This window comes from Pinus tabuliformis, chromosome 3_1, assembly GCF_031772625.1.
Source record: "Pinus tabuliformis cultivar Carrire ecotype Pingquan chromosome 3_1, CPIR1, whole genome shotgun sequence".
Classification (NCBI taxonomy): domain Eukaryota; kingdom Viridiplantae; phylum Streptophyta; class Pinopsida; order Pinales; family Pinaceae; genus Pinus; species Pinus tabuliformis.
The window spans coordinates 715,896,703-715,915,456 of NC_142301.1; the positions used below are offsets into that span (position 1 = coordinate 715,896,703).

Here is an 18,754-nt window from a genome sequence, read left to right on the forward strand (position 1 = left end):
ATTTCATGGTTTAAATGGTTCCATCTTATTCAGAAATTACGCATTGTATGGCGTGGTAGATTTAACTTTAAAGTTGATTAGTTATCCGTGACATGATCACTAAGTCCCGCGATGGTACTTGCATCGTGTCTTACATAATTTTGAATAACTGAAAACAGATTATTGGCCGCGATTTTAGATTTCATTCGCAAAAGTCTTTGCTATCAAGTTCTGTTATAAGCTTAGAGAAGTTTTGCCATAAATATTTGACATGTTCCAAGAGATTAGGATTTTTTTTTTTTTTTGAACTGCAGAACTATGTAACTCCCACGTAACCAGGTAGTTTGTTTTGCCTGGTAAATTATCCAACAGTAACTGAAAAATTAACACCAAAGAAGCCTCCAAAAAAGTAGTTCGACATCGAAATTAAATTATCCGAGCACCAACTGAAAATCTAGCAGCACCTTTATTTTTCAGTAGGAGAAAATGATTTCTTTTTATAACCAAAAAGAAGAAGTGCATACAACATAGTTCTTTTTCTGTGCAGACTATTTGATCCACGGAGGGCTCAAATGAGAAGTAAAAACCTAGATTCTCTAGGTTTTCATACTTGTCCTTTTCCTATCTCAAACATCATGATGTATCAACAATGATTTTTTATCTGATTATGATGCAGGAGCATTGGCATTAGCCAGCAATGTGGAGAATTGTCCACATGTTGTGGCTAATCACAGTAAAGTTCATTAACTGTTTGGTCGAATTCGGGATTACTGAGAAGGATAAAACTTCTCAAACAGTTTATTATTGAAATAAGTATGAGATTGCCTTATTTTAAATTAGAGATAAGATTTGTTAAATATGTGTGCACGAGAACTAGTAAATAGGGAATTCTGTTAGAGTTTTAAAAATAGAAGATTATGTATCAATTTGTTAGCAGAATTACTGGAAGGATTAATGAGATGAAATGGTAATGAGCGAGGAGATCTTTGCAGTGTGGGGGTGTTGTTGTGTGGAGCGAAAACTCAAATTTGCAGGGAGGGGTGTGTGGATTTTTTGTTTGACAGAAATCTAATTCATGGTGTAATGGGCCAAAGGCCGAGGATTGTTCTGCTGTTTTATTGTGATTTTAATAAATATTGAATGTATTATTATACGATGAGTTGTGGAGTTTGGACAGGGTTCTTCTCTATGTAATTGTTTGAAGTGATTGCGATGCGTGTGTGTTTCTATAAACTTGTTAATAATGCGAGCTTGTTGATCGACCATCGATCACGAAAAAGATCGGTGGTGATTTAAAACAACGTTTAACTGTTTTGTATGAGCGTTCTGTTGAAGGTCTGTTGAAATTATGGGTGAATGAGGTGGAACCAAAGCATAGCGTATGGAAATTCTTTCAATTAGAATCCTGGTACAGATAAATCGAGTTCTCATTGAATTGATTGATATAGTCGCGGTTCTGTGTGTGTATTTAATTATATGAATTTCCGTGTTGATGTGAATCGAACAATAGTCGCGATTGTTCATAGAAAAGTCCTCAATACAAAGTATTTAATGTCAAAACATTGACAGAACCCTTTGGACGAACACGAAGTGTTACAAGCTGGTTTTGAAATTGAATCGAATCAGAACTGTGGCAAGCGGTATCGCATCAGATCAGCGATCTCTAATTTCCAATTTCCGATTGGATCGGATCGGAGCAGCGGAGAGTTACATCGGCGTTGTGGAATTGGCATATGTCAGAGTTTGAATCGCTTTAAACAGTGTTTGATATCATATCGGTGCGCATTGGAGTTGTGGAGCAATTTAGAATGGTGAAATTTGTAGTAATATCGAATTGGCATGGGATCGGCGATCTCCGACCTCCGATTCATAGGATCGGAACTGTGACAATTGTAATCAAATCGGAACAGGAGAGATTGCATGTGATCTCCGGTCGGCGATTATATGGATCGGAACTGTGGTTCAAACGGGGCTGTGGCATTCAATCCCCGTGATTGCGATTGCCGATTAATTCACATTGAAGATTGCACATGATGGAGAAGACGGAAAATAAAAAGAGGATCGATAATCTTAGAAAAAGGGTCGAATTGAATTTAAGTTGGGTAATTGCATATCGGCTTTGTTGAGTCGACTTGAAGGGCGCAGTGATTAATAGACAGGAACCTCGAAGATATGGATTTGAGCGATAGCATCATCAAAAGAGGACGAGTTGCTGAGATTGTGCAGAGTTTTTAAATTCGGTTTATTGTTGAGAACCGATCTGTTTGAAGAGGAGTATCTGGAATCTGTGGCGCTGTAATATTGAAGATTGGATAAATCTGTCTGAAGAAGGAGCGCTCGGCTTCAATTAAAAGAATAGACTTGAATTAGTTGAAGGTTCTGGATTTAATGAACCTTGAAATCGAATGGCATTTGTAGGTAGAAAGGGATGGTGTGAAACTGTGTGACCAACAGTTAATGGCGGTCAAATATCTAGACTGTTTTTTTTAAATGGGTTAAAAAGTGTTGAATTGTAGCGCTCAACGCAGAGTGAATGTTAAAGGTGTGAAAATTTGCCAGATACTGAAGATTTGATTTGAGCATTTACTGAGATGCATTCTATATGCATCGGATTATTTTTTGATTCTGGGTTTGCAGCCCTGCGTCAATTTTGGTATCAGAGCTTGGCTCTGTTGAAAGAGTGAAGACTGCAGCAATACATATCAAGAGAAGTTGTGAGAGAAGAACTATCAGAGCCTCGCTCTGTTGAAAGAGTGAAGACTGCAGCAATACAGACCAAGAGAAGTTGTGAGAGAAGAACCAGATCAGTTCTTAAAAGCAGAATAAGGAAAGTCCTTAGAAGTGGTAGTGAACCTGTAGAATTCAACAAGAGATTGGACAGAGGACAATTGAAGTGTTCTCGAAAGAGAAAGTGAGAGATTGCAGAGCCTAAAGGGAGCAAAGGTGTTGCTCAGAGAGAAGATTCCAGATAGGGGATCGTGCTTACCAAAACACTAAGTGAGGAGGGCTTAGTGAGGTAAGATTGCAGTAAGGAGGACTTACTGTTGCAGAGGCTTGTTGCAGAGGTGTGAGGAGCTCATGGAAAGAGAGGAGTAGAAAATGACTACAGATAGTCATAGCGGAAGTTCACAGAGAAGCCACTGCAGAAGGGAGGATGCCAAGGCAAAAGGCATGAGGATGAGTCAAGAAGAATTTGACAGAGAGAAAGCTGAGATAGATTTCCAGATTGGAATATTGATGAAGATGCTATAGAGAAATATTAAAGACCAGAAGAATGGTTGGACCATGAGGAAAAGAGTAAAATGGCAAAGGCTACGGGAAAGGAGAAATCAACAAGTGAAGTTAGAGATAGTAGAAGAATTGAGAAAGATTGAGCAGATATTGAGTGCTCAAGAGGAATCAGAGAAACTCACAGAAGCAGAGGTAGAATTGGAGGTTTCCATTTGCAGACCAGAACAAGGTGAAATGTTGGGGGAAGAGGATAATGAGAGGTCAGCTGAAGATCTCATGGACTACTGGCAGAGTTCAGAACAATTCGAAGATATGTTGACAAAGGAAGCAGATGAGGCAATGAAGCCTTGTGATTTTGATTCTTATAGTTTGTGTATGTTTGCAGGATATGCAGAGGATGATGGACAACTTTATGAAGTTGTCACAACCAGGAATGAAGATCTTGAGGTAAAGTATGATGGTGAATCCCTTTTAGAGGAAGAAGGCGTTGATCTATTGAAACAGAAGGAGTTCATAGATGAAATCCTGTTTGGTGTAAAACAGTCAAATGAGGTTGATATAGGCCAAAAGTCTAATGACAATTCCATAGTGGGACTACAAAAAGGTAAACCAATGAATTTGTTTAATGGAATTGATGAAAGATGCTTGCAATATGATGATGTGGGAAACAGGTCAACTGAAGAGGATTGCCAAGAAAAGAATGAAGCTGAGAATGAAAATTGTGATGATCTGCTGGAGAGATTTCACAAGGAGATAGAATTCTTGGAAAGATTACTTGAGGAACCCAAAGGAGAAACAAAGCTTACAGAACCTGATGGAGGAAAAGGTGTCGAAGACAGCATTAATAAATATGATGTTGAAATTAGAGAAATCGAGCAGTGATTATTTGAAGGTGAGATGAAAGATCAGGAGCAACAAAGGAGTTATGTCCTCAGACGCATGAAGGAGACAGAAATATTAACTCAGCAAGATGAATATGGAAGTAACCAAAAATTTGGAAAGAATGATTAGTTACATGAGAATGAATTTGACGGAAGCATTAAATTGCAGAAGCATAGAAGTTGGCAGCAGAATGAAGAACCGGAAATTGGTCTGGCAGTACAAAGAAAGATAAGTGAAGATCGAAGATACAGATGGAGACTGAAGAAAAGAGTGAAATGGAAGCTATTGCAATGGAGGTTGAATGGCAAACTGATGAACGAGTTTAGGAAACTAGAACAAATTCATATTGATTTGAAGTCACCGCAAGAAGGATCCGCTGAAATCCAAAAGATCTATGATGGAGGATTGGTGCTTGAAGCATCAAAAGAAAATGGAAGGTATTGTATTTTGAAAACTGAAGGTTGTTGTGTGTTTGCAGGCCACATTGACTTGAGGAAAGATAAACAGTTATTGAATACTGTTGAAGAAATGACTACTCATAGTCACATGCAGAACAAGGAGGATGGTAAAAGAATTTTTGAATTCAAAGGATACATTGAGTCATTGAAGATCCTTGATCTTGAAGAAAGCTAGAGTGAAGGAGGATTAAAGACAGATATTGCGGACAATGCAGTTAGTAAATATGGGGTAGAAATTTTGAGAGAACTTCCAGATGAGATGGCAGATTTGTACAAGTCGAATCTTTTGATGAGGAAGCCAGGTAAAGCATTTGTGTTTATTGAGTTGATTAATTTTGATGAAGATTTATATGCAGGAAAAGGGCAGTGTGAAGTCAATCTGAACCAAGAAGAACAGATCGGATTAATGGAAGGTATGCTGGAATTTGAAGCAAGGAATGATGAAGTCATGAATGAGAAACCAGAAGAAGAACCTGGGAAAAGGCATTTGTACATTTCAGAAATGTATTGGCACAAAGATTATGATGTTCTAATTCAAGAACACAATCAGTTGCAGCAGAAAAGTATTCAGCACACGAGGAGTGAAATGGACAATGAATTGGATGAGTTGTGGAAACTCATACTACAGCATTCCAGTAAAACAAATGCAGGACAAAAGAAGAAAGGAAGATTGGCTGGAAGAAATGGTACAGGTGAAGGGAATGGAAAATTGCAAATTAAAGTGAGCAAAGTAGCAGCAAAATATGTGAAAAGGACAGCAACAGATAGTGAGGAATTACAGCACAAAGGCGGAAGACTTGAGGGACAAACAACAACAGCAGTAACCAAGGACAGACTATCAAACCAAGTATGGGATCCAGGAGGACATAGAACAGAATTGCATGATCAGGAGATCATGGTTAGTTTAAACTTCGGGAGTCTGATGCAGGAGCATCGGCATTAGCCAGCAATGCGGAGGATTGTCCACATGTTGTGGCTAATCATAATAAAATTCATTAACTGTTTGGTCAAATTCGGGATTACTGAGAAGGATAAAACTTCTCAAACAGTTTGTTATTGAAATAAGTATGAGATTGCCTTATTTTAAATTAGAGATAAGATTTGTTAAATATGTGTGCACGAGAACTAGTAAATAGGGAATTTTGTTAGAGTTTTAAAAATAGAAGATTATGTATCAATTTGTTAGCAGAATTACTCGAAGGATTAATGAGAGGAAAGAGTAATGAGCGAGGAGATCTTTTGGAGTGTGGGGGTGTTGTTGTGTGGAGCGAAAGCTCAAATTTGCAGGGAGGTGTGTGTGGATTTTTTGTTTGACAGAAATCTAATTCATGGTGTAATGGGCCAAAGGTCGAGTATTGTTCTGTTGTTTTATTGTGATTTTAATAAATATTGAATGTATTATTATATGATGAGTTGTGGAGTTTGGACAGGGTTCTTCTCTATGTAATTGTTTGAAGTGATTGCGATGCGTGTGTGTTTCTATAAACTTGTTAATAATGCGAGCTTGTTGATCGATCATCGATCACAAAAAAGATCAGTGGTGATTTAAAACAACGTTTAACTGTTTTGTATGAGCGTTCTGTTGAAGGTCTGTTGAAATTATGGTTGAATGAGGTGGAACCAAAGCATAGCGTATGGAAATTCTTTCAATTAGAATCCTGGTACAGATAAATCGAGTTCTCAAGGATGAGCTATGTATTGATTTGATTGATATAGTCGCGGTTCTGTGTGTGTATTTAATTATATGAATTTCCGTGTTGATGTGAATCGAACAATAGTCGAGATTGTTCATAGAAAAGTCCTCAATACAAAGAATTTAATGTCAAAACATTGACAGAACCCTTTGGACGAACACGAAGCGTTATAAGCTGGTTTTGAAATTGAATCGAATCAGAACTGTGGCAAGCGGTATCGCATCAGATCAGCGATCTCTAATTTCCAATTTCCGATTGGATCGGATCGGAGCAACGGAGAGTTACATCGGCGTTGTGGAATTGGCATATGTCAGAGTTTGAATCGCTTTAAACAGTGTTTGATATCATATCGGTGCGCATTGGAGTTGTGGAGCAATTTAGAATGGTGAAAGTTGTAGTAATATCGAATTGGCATGGGATCGGCGATCTCCAACCTCTGATTTCCGATTCATAGGATCAGAACTGTGACAATTGTAATCAAATCGGAACAGGAGAGATTGCATGTGATCTCCGGTCGGCGATTATATGGATCGGAACTGTGGTTCAAACGGGGCTGTGGCATTCAATCCTCGTGATTGCGATTGCCGATTAATTCACATTGAAGATTGCACATGATGGAGAAGACGGAAAATAAAAAGAGGATCGATAATCTTAGAAAAAGGGTCGAATTGAATTTAAGTTGGGTAATTGCATATCGGCTTTGTTGAGTCGACTTGAAGGGCGCAGTGATTAATAGACAAGAACCTCGAAGATATGGATTTGAGCGATAGCATCATCAAAAGAGGACAAGTTGCTGAGATTATGCAGAGTTTTAAATTCAGTTTATTGTTGAGAACCGATTTGTTTGAAGAGGAGTATCTGGAATCTGTGGTGCTATAATATTGAAGATTGGATAAATCTGTCTGAAGAAGGAGCGCTCGGCTTCAATTAAAAGAATAGACTTGAATTAGTTGAAGGTTCTGGATTTAATGAACCTTGAAATCGAATGGAATTTGTAGGTAGAAAGGGATGGTGTGAAACTGTGTGACCAACAGCTAATGGCAGTCAAATATCTAGACTGTTTTTTTTAAATGGGTTAAAGAGTGTTGAATTGTAGCGCTCAACGCAGAGTGAATGTTAAAGGTTTGAAAATTTGCCAGATACTGAAGATTTGATTTGAGCATTTACTGAGATGCATTCTATATGAATCAGATTATTTTTTGATTATGGGTTTGCAGGGTCAGCCCTGCGTCAGATTAGGAATTTGTTTTGAATAAAGTCACAAATAGCTGATTCAAAAAACCATCAATGTCCACAAAAAAACAAGAAGAGATGACTAAGAGCTCATATGTGATATTAATGCTTCTTACATTGAACAAAGTACCTTGGACAAAAGCCAAAAGATAGATCGCACCGAGTGCATTTGCTATTCCTACATTGGACAAAATGTCTGCAATCGGATATTGCTTTTCTACATTATGCTCTTCTTTGTAGATGTGTCTGGAACAAAATGTCTGCAATCGGATATTGCTCTTCTACATTCTGCTCTTCTTTGTAGATGTGTCTCGAAGATATATGTTGAAAACCTTTTCTAGAGAATGAATGTGACACATCCAATTTGATAGCATATGTGGTTGAAGATGTGAATGACCATTGACCCAAACATTGGTGCCTTTTGAATTCTCATACACCTAAATAGTCAATACCCAACCATTTGGCGTAGATGAGAATGCCCCAAAGTGCAATGATTTTTGGTAAGCTATTTGAACATATTCCTACTTCCCACCAGAAATAATAATATCTACCCGGTTCTATGACAATGTATGCACCACAACTACACAAGCTTTGTTAACATGCACCATCAAAGAAACCGACTGAGAATTTATTCCATATATCCCTTTTGTTGATCGTTTTATTTCTCTGTATCTTCATCTGAGGTCTAATCTCTAAATAATATGCCACTCTCTTGATCTCGATGCTTCTAACAGCAGCCCCTTTCTATGCAAAAATATTACAGTTTCTGCATCTCCATATGCCCCATATAATGTAAAAGGGCAAAGAACAATGTTCATTATGTGTCCCAAACCAATATTTAAGACAATCCTCCAACGAAATATTTACCCAAAGCGATGCTATGCAAAGAGAATGTAAAACCCCACTCCATACCATTGTAGCAAAGGGATAATCAAGGAATAAATGTCTCACTTCATTTGTAACATTCATACATAAAGAGCATAAACTAGGGCCAATGAACCCCCTATGAAAAAGATTATCCCATGTAAGAATTTTGTTGTGGAGGGACAACCAACAAAAACACTTCAATCTCCATGGGATCTTTGAAGGCCAGGGTTGTTGGAACCATAACCTATAAACTAGTGAATTTCATGTCAAAGACAGACTATAATAAATCTCCTTAGCCACAATTTGAGCCTTTTTTATCTGACCATCCCATATATATATAAAGCTGTGAAAAAATATTATATATATAGAGAGAGGTCCACTAAAATCAAAATTGGCTGATTATACTTTAAGAAAGTTAAGATATTACTTGGATCTTTTTGTTATAATACAGATAACAAATTTCTAACCTATAATCATTTTCAAGCATGAAATAAGATTTCTACTTTTCATATATACTTTTCTACATGCTATGATTTGAATTGGGCTTGTGGTGAAGATTGATTTTGAGATATTTGTAGGAAGACATTTCTATTAAGTTATTGTTGTGATATGAAAGTATTATAGGGTATGTTTTTAGATTTAATTTATCATAACCTTTATTTTTGCAGGACAAATGTTCATATCTAGATAGAAGAAGAAGTTCTTGAGGATTTCTAGATGCTTACCAAGGTCATATTGACTCCTTCCATTATGAACAATATCATGAGCATAAAGAACAAAGATGATGTCTATACCTACAAGAATAACGAAAATCCTCCAAAAACACTTTGCAGGAAGGCATTTCTATTAAGATATTGTTGTGATATGAAAATATCATAGGCGATGTTTTTAGATTTAATTTATCATAACCTTTATTTTTTTAGCACTCATGGTCATATCTAGATAGAAGAAGAATTTCTTGAGGATTTTTAAATGCTTACCAGGGTCATACTAACTCCTTGCATTAGGAACAATATCATGAGCATAAAGAACAAAGATGATGTCTATACCTGCAAGATTCCCACAAGAATAACCAAAATCCTCCAAAAACTCTTCTAACTCATCAATGTATATGTCAAAAAGGATATCGAATAGGGAATAACCTTGATCGATGCCTCTATTACAATTTATCTCTTTCAACCATCCCTCAATCATCCTAAAATTGGAAGACGTAGTGTTAAAATCCTTTCTAAAAGTAATGAAATGAAAAAGAGGATTAATATCATTATTGTTCCACTCCTCCATAATGATCCTAAGCATAATGAGGCCATCCATAGTTGATTGATTCCACCATGGCAAGATTTTTTTGGTCTGGTCGTAATCAATTCAAGAAAATTCATCTGGTTTGTATGTCGACCATTGTTAGAGTGGTTGAGGCAGGTGAATGGAGCATCCTCGATACTAAAACCTGATTATGAAGAGTCTTTAGAGAGCGCTATCTCGTAATAACATATGGATGCAAATCATCATAGTAAAATAATTGAATTACTAGGATTATGAAGTATAGATTAAGGAAGGCATGGTTCAAAAGAGTAGTTCTTCTTTCATATGGCGTAGTATGTTGAAAAACCATTATTGGATTTTCAGGGGCCTACGCTAGGATGTTGGGTTTGGTTAACGAATAGAGTGGGAGTAGACGCCATCAAAGGATTTGAGGGAAAATTCTCATTATTTGTTCCTCTTCTTCATCATCTACATGAAAGAGGTTTTTTCTTTCATAACCATATTTCCACTGTTTAGGATTATTTTACTATTTTTCATTCATCACTAAGGGTGGAGGAGATAGTTTTTATAGAATATTTAGGAGTGAAATGGGAAAATTGCATCTCTTAGATATGTGCCACGGGTATCACAGTTTCCAAGCAAGTCAATAAGTTGATATGGGATGGTCAAATAAAAAAGTGTCAGATTGTGGCTAAGGAGATTTATTATACTATGTCTTTAACATCACATTCACTAGTTTATAGGTTATGGTTCCAAAAATCCTTGCCTTGGGAGATCCCATAGAGATTAAAGTGTTTATGTTGGTTGTCCCTGCACAACATAATTCTTACATGGGATAATCTTATGCGTATGGAGTTCATTAGCCCTAGATTATGCCTTTTGTGTATGAATGTCGCTAAGGGTGGATGAGATAGTTTTTATAGGATATTTAGGAGTGAAATGGGTAAATTACATCTCTAAGTTATGTGCCACGGGTATAACAATTTCCAGGCAGGTGGATAAGTTGATATGGGATGGTCAGATAAAAAAGGGTCAGATTGTGGCTAAGGAGATTTATTATAGTCTGTCTTTGACATGAAATTCACTAGTTTATAGGTTATGGTTCCAAAAACCTTGACCTTCGAAGATCACAAAGAGATTAAAGTGTTTTTGTTGGTTGTCCCTCCACAACAAAATTCTTACATGGGATAATCTTTTTCATAGGGGGTTCATTGGCCCTAGTTTATTCTCTTTATGTATGAATGTTGCAAATGAAGTGAGACATTTATTCCTGGATTGTCCCTTTGCTACAATGGTATGGAGTGGGGTTTTACATTCTCTTTGCATAACATCGCTTTGGGTAAATATTTCATTGGAGGATTGTCTTAAATATTGGTTTGGGACACATAATGAACATTGTTCTTTGCCCTTTTACATTATATGGGGCATATGGAGATGCAGAAACTGTAATATTTTTTCATAGAAAGAGGCTGTTGTTAGAAGCATCATGATCAAGATAGTGGCATATTATTTAGAGATTAGACCTCAGATGAAGATACAGGAAAAGAAAACGATCAACAAAAGGGATATATGGAAGAAATTCTCAGTGAGTTTCTTTGATGGTGCATGTTCACAAAGGTTGTGCAGTTGTGGTGCATACATTTTCATAGAACCAGGTAGATATTATTATTTCTGGTGGGAAGTAGGAATATGTTCAAATAGCTTACCAAAAATAATTGCACTTTGGGGCGTTCTCATCTGTGCCAAATGGTTGGGTATTGACTATTTACGTGTATGGGGATTCAAAAGACACCATTGATTGGGTTAATGGTCATTCACATCTTTAGCCACATATGCTATCAAATTGGATGTGTTACATTCATTCTCTAGAAAACGTTTTCAACATATATCTTCCAGACACATCTACAAAGAAGAGCACAATGTAGAAGAGTAGTATTTCGATTGCAGAGATTGTGTCCAAGGTAGGAATAGCAAATGCACTGGGTGTGATATATTATGTGGCTTTTGTCCAAGGTTCTTTGTTCAATGTAAGAAGCATTAATATCATATATGAGCTCTTAATCGTCTCTTTTTGTTTTTTGTGGACATTGATAGTTTTTTGAATCGGCTATTTGTGACTTCATTCTGAATTAGATAAAAAATCATTGTTAATACATCATGATGTTTGAGATAGGAAAACGACAAGTATGAAAAACTAGAAAATCTAAGTTTTTATTTCTCATTTGAGCCCTTTGTGGATCAAATAGTCTGCACAGAAAATGAACTATGTTGTATGTACTCTCTTTTTTTAATAAAAAAATCATTTTCTTCTACTGAAAAATCAAGGTACTGCTAGATTTTCAGTTGGTGCTCGGATAATTTAATTTCGATGTCGAGCTACTTGTTTGGAGGCTTCTTTGGTATTAATTTTTCAATTAGTGTTGAATAATTTACCATGCAAAAAAATTACACAAATTTTACTTTTAATTATATTATTTTTATATATAAAATTATCTATATTAAAATGACATAATTTATTTAACATATAAATTGAAATAATTTTTTTAATATCAATATTTCAAAAATAATATATATCAAATCTTTATTGATTATGGTATGAATTATAAACTTTCTTATAAGAAAAATTGAAAACACTTATTAATAAAATATTTTTTTTTTTATTATAAGTGGTTCTCTATTCATATATAAATATAAAGTTAATATATATTTATTATACTTTAATTATATTAGAGTATATTTTGTTTATAATTAATATTGAGACAATATTATATTAAATTAATTATAAAAATACAATTTTTTAATTAATAAAAATTTACATGTATATTCATTTTTATATGTAATTTTTTTTTAAAGTTTCGCAATGTTAGATCTTCATCATGTTTAATATAATTTTTTTGTGTAAGCTTCACAAGACTATATCTTCATCATGTCCAAGATGTCACTACAATATGAGGAATTGAATGGTCACTTCACATCAAAGAGTGTCTTAACAAAACACCTGATCACCATTTATCCAAAATCCAAGCTAGAAATTGAACTGGTCATTCATATAAAAAATTACCTTAACAGAATAGTTGATCACCATCTATCAAAACCCTTAAACATTTTTATATATAACTAGCAATTGTCCCAAAAGGTACAAAGAGAGGCCGATAAGATTATTAAATTAGAATTGTTGAATTTTTCTTGAAGAGATATTGGTTCAATCACCCTAGTCGCGTACATTGCCCCAACTCTTCCTGATAAACCCTGACAACAATTCTGCGTTTGTGAAAAATTAAAATTTGCACCAGTAAACATCACAGATATACCTATACAGTTGGATTGTTGATTGATATCTTTGGACGTTGAATAATTTAAGGTAAATCTATTCGCTATTATGCATTTGTGAAAAAATGAAAATTTGCACCATACAGATATTTACAGTTGGATTGTTGATTCATATCTTTGGACATGCTCAATTAATGAATAATTTAGGGTATAATCTATTATGTAAACAAAGGATCAAAGGGGGAAGGGGTGGGCTTTGTGTACTGGATCAAGCCTCTGAGATTCATGGGAGAAACAAAGGAAGAACCCCGCCCAAAACCTCCTCTGTAATCATCCACTACCCTCTCGGTTCGATGAAATTTGTCCCAATAAACATATTCCTTGGGATCCTTACAGATTGAGCACCCTGGATCCAACCCACTCCACAGCACGCCGAAACTGTATCACTAAAACCTGCATACCCATTCATATATCATCAGTTCATCATAAACATATGTAAAAAAAAAAAGGTGTTTCAGAGAACATAATTTTGGGGAAAATTTAATGGATTTAACCAGTTAAATGTTCGTTATGATTTTTTTTTTTTTTGGGAAAAATAACATTATCAAACTATCCGGTGTAATTCATTGTCAAAAATGTCCTTCGGAATCCCTAAAACTATTTTATATATTCATTGTTGTCCAGTGATAATTACCTAATGCCTTTCCATTGTTAATTAGGTTGAGCATGAAATCGTAGTTATTCACATAGATGAACATTTCTAAATTTTCTGAGCTAATAAATCACCTAACCTCAACAAATTCTGGAATAAGGCGTACTCATATGCTTATAAATTTATTAAAAATGCTATCCATAATATGTCTTAGAATTCACATAAAATCTCCCAAAAAAAATAAAAAAATTGGTACTGATACTTCCCAGCAAATAGTTTTTATAAACAGGGCCTGCACTGACACTTACCAACAAATAGTTTTCATAAGCTTTTAATAGAGACTCCACAAACAGTTGAGGACCAACGTTCGCCTGCAGAGACTCATTCACCATGTAATTCCCCGCATTATCGTTGGCTCCAACGTTGATTGCAAGAACAACATTAGACAGAAAATATTTTGCGGAATAACCAGAATCATTCCGCCGCATATGAAAGAAATTTCTGACCTCCTTCACCTGGCGCTCAAAGGTAACGACGTTCTGAACTTTTTTTTATCAAAACTTCAGTTAATCAGAAAAGATCATCCTAAACAGGCAAGAAAAGGCATATACTGTGATCTTTAAAGAAAACCCAATGTCAAAATGAATGAATTGTTACCAGGTGTTGAAGAGTGGAATCAAGCAAGCCACTTCCAGCAGAAGCAAAATTAGCACCATGAGAGATATCCAAATACATTTTAGGTTGAAACCAGGGAGCAGGAAAGGGTAACCGTAAACCAGAGGCTGCGAATCCAAGATCATAATATTAATTTCAGAGAAGAGGGATTTGTGAGCAGTAATTTTGTTCTTCCATATACAGATTACAGATTACTGGCATCGAATTTTTTTAGTCAAATTGATCGTAAAAACTGAGATATGAGTAAATCCGGAAAAATATTAAATTTATATATGAGAAAACATAAATTATACAAGTAGCCATGTCAGTGCCAGAATGTTGTTGAGCTATCTATTTTCTTTAACAAAAATACCAGATAATGAAGAAGCAACCAGATTGATCATGGAACTCACCTATGAAATCGAAAAGTGTTCGGCCATCAGAGAACCGACCAGTGGGTTTCTGGAAGAAAGATTGGCCATATGAAGCAAAGTCAGCCCGAGCCTCGATACTCGCATTCACAAAATTATTATTCCCAGCATCTGCTAATGAGTAACTCGATTTCATTTTCTGAATCCTATAGCCACCGACATTTCCTTACTTCTCCCATTCTCCCACCACATTCTCCCACCACATGATTGTCTGCATCTAAAATATTTGCAATCAAAAATATTTGCAATCAAAAGGTTATACACTAAATTTTGCATCTAAAATATTTGCAATCAAAAGGTTATACACTAAATTTTAGATAAGCATGAAGAGATTAAAATTGCTGAACCATTTTCAAAGAAATCAAGGCAAAAAGAGAAGTGATCATCAAGCATTGAACTTTTCCAATCATTGAACTTCTCTACCCAGCGATCTGGTTGATCATTAACCACCAGAAGTCCACGGCACAGTAACAATTTGATCGAAACAGTTTGACAGTGTCGTTTGGCGGTCTTCAAGGACGTTGAGCAACAATCACCTATTGTATCGCTTGGCCAAATAAATACCGCTGCACGGAATGGACGAAGAACCAGTTGTTAATGCCATTACAATAGATTCATGAACATCTAAAGACACAGATGCATACGCGCTAAGGCCTTAAAGAATGCATTGAACTCATACAAGAAATTGTAGGGGTTGTATGAGCTCTGCACAAGCTAATTAGCTTTTGCGTTTTTTGTGTTTAAAATCTTTGTTTTTTCTGAGTTTTTTTCTTTCGATTTTTGATTTTTATGAGTTTTTTCCTGTTTTTTTTATTTTTTTTGAATAAAATCTTTTTTGAGTTTTTGTGCTTTCTTGATTTTTCGTGCTTTTTTTATTTTCTATTATTTTATTTTCTGGTTCAGATCAACGGCTAAAAGTGTTTTACCTGATCTAACGGATCAGAGCAAAAGTGGTGACGAAAAATTGATGCATAAGGAAAGACCTATCGACCTAATTATTAATATATATATTTTTTAAAATATATTTTAGTGAGCAGCATATTAGTAAGAAATATGTTATTATAATAAATATTACTTTAAAGAAACGCTGACTTTTTCTATTCCAGAACGATTCACGCAACAAACAATCAACCTCTCCATTGACGGTTAGATTTCAGAATATTCCAAAATCTGCCGTGGACATAAAGATGCTTTTTCGGTTGTCTTTATTTTCTTAACATTTTCTTATATGGGCATGGCACATGAAATATGTTATTATAACAAATATTTGCATCACAAGCAGATTCTAATATACGACTCTGAAGATTGAGAATAGAACAACAAAAGGAAAGTTCGTTGTCCAGCCATCATTGATGACGTCACCTGAAAAATCAACCAAAGAATTTTGCTTAATTATGTTATAATTACATCATTGCTTAGATGGGCGAGAATGGGATCTTCTTGATCAAAACAAACATAACCAGACCAGAAGGTAGTGGAAGCTTAGTTTTTCAGAAGTCAATTGATGTAATTTTCCGGTTATTTTTTTATAATGCGTTGGCCATTATTATTTCAGCATGGTAAGACGTGGTCGTGATCGCTATAATTGTAAACTCCTCTGTGGTAGGTGCAAAATTCGCAGCTCAAATCCAGAGCAGTAAACTGTGGTACTGGATTAAGGGAAGAGAAACGAATAGAGTTTGACAATATTGTCCTGAATATGATGAATCATGCTCTGCATGCAGTGATTGTACCATTTCCTGAACAGGGTCAAGTTAACGCTCTTATGAATTTGGCTCAGCTTCTGGCTATTAGGGGAGTTTTTGTCACTTTCGTCAATACCGAGTGGATACACAAACGCATGGTGGAAGCTTCAACGAAAGTTAGATCTCTTGTTTCCAGAGAAGATCTTGGCTCGGGGCAGCAAGAATGGAGAATTCGGTTTCTGTCTATTCCTGATGGTTTACCAGACAACCATGGCCGCATCTCCAGCCCCATCGACTTACTTCTTTCTCTGCAAAAGTTAGGCCCGGCGTTGGAGGACCTCCTTATCAGTGCTCCGTCATTTCCGCCCGTCACGTTCATCATCACAGACCCCTATATGTGCTGCACGGAGGAAGTTGCAAGCAATATGAAAGTGCCCAGGGTTATCTTCTGGCCTCTATGTGCAGCCGCCTCCATTTCCCAACGCTACGCCAGCTTGCTAGCTTCTGAGGGACATATTCCAGCAAATGGTATGTCTCTCCATTTCCACTGTAGAGAGTATAGATTTTCTCAATGTTACATGAACATTTTGTGTGACTTACATATTACTCTTTTTCCTTTTCTCTTACAGTTCAATTTAAGTAGACTCAAACTATATATATTTTAATTTTATCAGTTTTCTTCGGTGAAGTGGAGATGTTTTTTTTTTTTAATGGAAATAATTTATAAAAATTTACGAATGATCTTAAACTACTGATTATGGGACACTTCGTTTTGTGTTTGTTGTCGAGTAAATCATCCTTGATATAGAGATATCAGCCCTAAATTGAGATAATTAATTATTAAAAATAATATTAATGATATTATTTAATTTTTATTTTTATTTATATATAAATTTTATAAGGATACTAGGGAAACATTTAATTATATTAATTAAATTTTATATTATTATTTAACTATGTACAATTATATTAGAAAAAACTCAAATATAAAAAACAATACTTTTTCCCATAATTTGTTTTCATTCGATGTTTTTTAAAACCCTTTATTCACACTTATATCTCGAATTAATTATTTAATGATTTTTTGAATTTTTTGAATTTATATTGTTTTATTGGTAAAAGTGTAAATTAGCTTGTTTATAAAATAAATTAGTTTATTTATTTAAATTAAATAAGTATTAAATGTTGTTCATGGGTTTTGGATAGATAGTGATTGGGTGCTATATTAAAGTACTTTTTGATGTGAAGGTGTTATGTTAAGATATTCCTTGATGTGAAGGTGCTATGTTAAGGTATTCCTTAGTGTGAAGTCATTGGTTCAATTCCTCACCCCATCTCGGTAATATATTGGACATAATAAAAATGTCACACCAAAATTACAAAGAAAATAGCTATTAAATATTGATAAGTATCAAAACACTTACTAATAATATATCTTATATTATTATGATTAAAAAAAATCATTAAAAATAACTAAACTATAATATTATTTTAAATTTAAAAAAACATAAAATAAAATTTTTAATTCACTCTCCCCTATTTTATCATGACTCATTTCAAATTCAGTACTCTACCTCACTACTATTAAAAATATTTGATCTCACTATTATTAAAAATATTTTATCTCACTACTATTAAGAATATTTCATAAAATTAAAATTATAATATTCCAAAATAGATACTCTAATAATTACTTAACATTTTTTTTTAAAAAAAATTAATAATATATATATATATATTTTAATTCTTATATTCTATTTAAAAATTGAAAAATATAAACTTAAAAATCAGTTACACATTATTGGTCATTAAATGTGTAGTCTTATCTTACACTACAAACTAACGAGAGAGACTACCTCGACAATTCATATATTCTATAATCCAAATATCTATGTAACTTCTGATTTCAAAGTCAAAACAAATTAAAATAGGTAAGGTATTGTTAAATTAGACCAGCTTTATATATATTAGGCTAGAAAAGATAATTGAATACGATTGTATATAACAAAATCAATGTTGCTTCACATTTATAATAAATGGTTCTCTTTTCTGAAAAATATGTGTCCATATATCATTTATCCATATGAAATGAAATCCAAAATGTCATCCGCAAGATTTAATTACGAGTCATAGGTCATGACACGAAACTTACCGAGATGCAATCCCATTCCATAGTGTTTAGTGAGTAACAAGATATAACTTGAAATTCATGACTGCATTATCATAAAACCATTGCCCTTAGGAGTGTCCATCATCATGCCATGCGGTGAACTTGAGTGCTTACTTAAATGTAGTATTAAGTGATAATTAATAAGTATTGTCTTTTTTAACTCCGTGCTATTAGAAATTATTCTTATGACAACAAGGTGTACATCAGAATTATGACAGTAAACAAATATGCCAAGGTGTTTGATTTTACCACTAATAATTAGGACATGACAAGGCCAATGTTAGG

The 18,754-nt window shown here is 34.6% G+C and overlaps 2 protein-coding genes across 2 annotated transcripts in view; one reads left to right on the top strand and one right to left on the bottom strand.

The window, feature by feature from the left end:
* Nucleotides 1-13,267: 13,267 nt before the first annotated feature.
* On the bottom strand, nt 13,268-14,750 carry LOC149189262 (GDSL esterase/lipase 5-like). Its single transcript, XM_089410170.1, has 4 exons — nt 14,597-14,750; nt 14,187-14,311; nt 13,838-14,068; nt 13,268-13,330 (listed from the first exon to the last, which is right to left on the bottom strand). The coding sequence occupies exons 1-4, from the start codon at nt 14,748-14,750 to the stop codon at nt 13,268-13,270; spliced, it is 573 nt and encodes a 190-aa protein (XP_089266296.1).
* A 1,352-nt stretch (nt 14,751-16,102) lies between these two features.
* LOC149189263 ((R)-mandelonitrile beta-glucosyltransferase-like) overlaps nt 16,103-18,754 on the top strand; it is an 86,252-nt gene continuing 83,600 nt past the window's right edge. Inside the window, exon 1 of the mRNA XM_089413178.1 lies at nt 16,103-16,827. Coding sequence (XP_089269304.1) covers nt 16,314-16,827 — 514 coding nt within the window. The 5' untranslated portion in view covers nt 16,103-16,313. The remainder of the gene's footprint in view (nt 16,828-18,754) is intronic.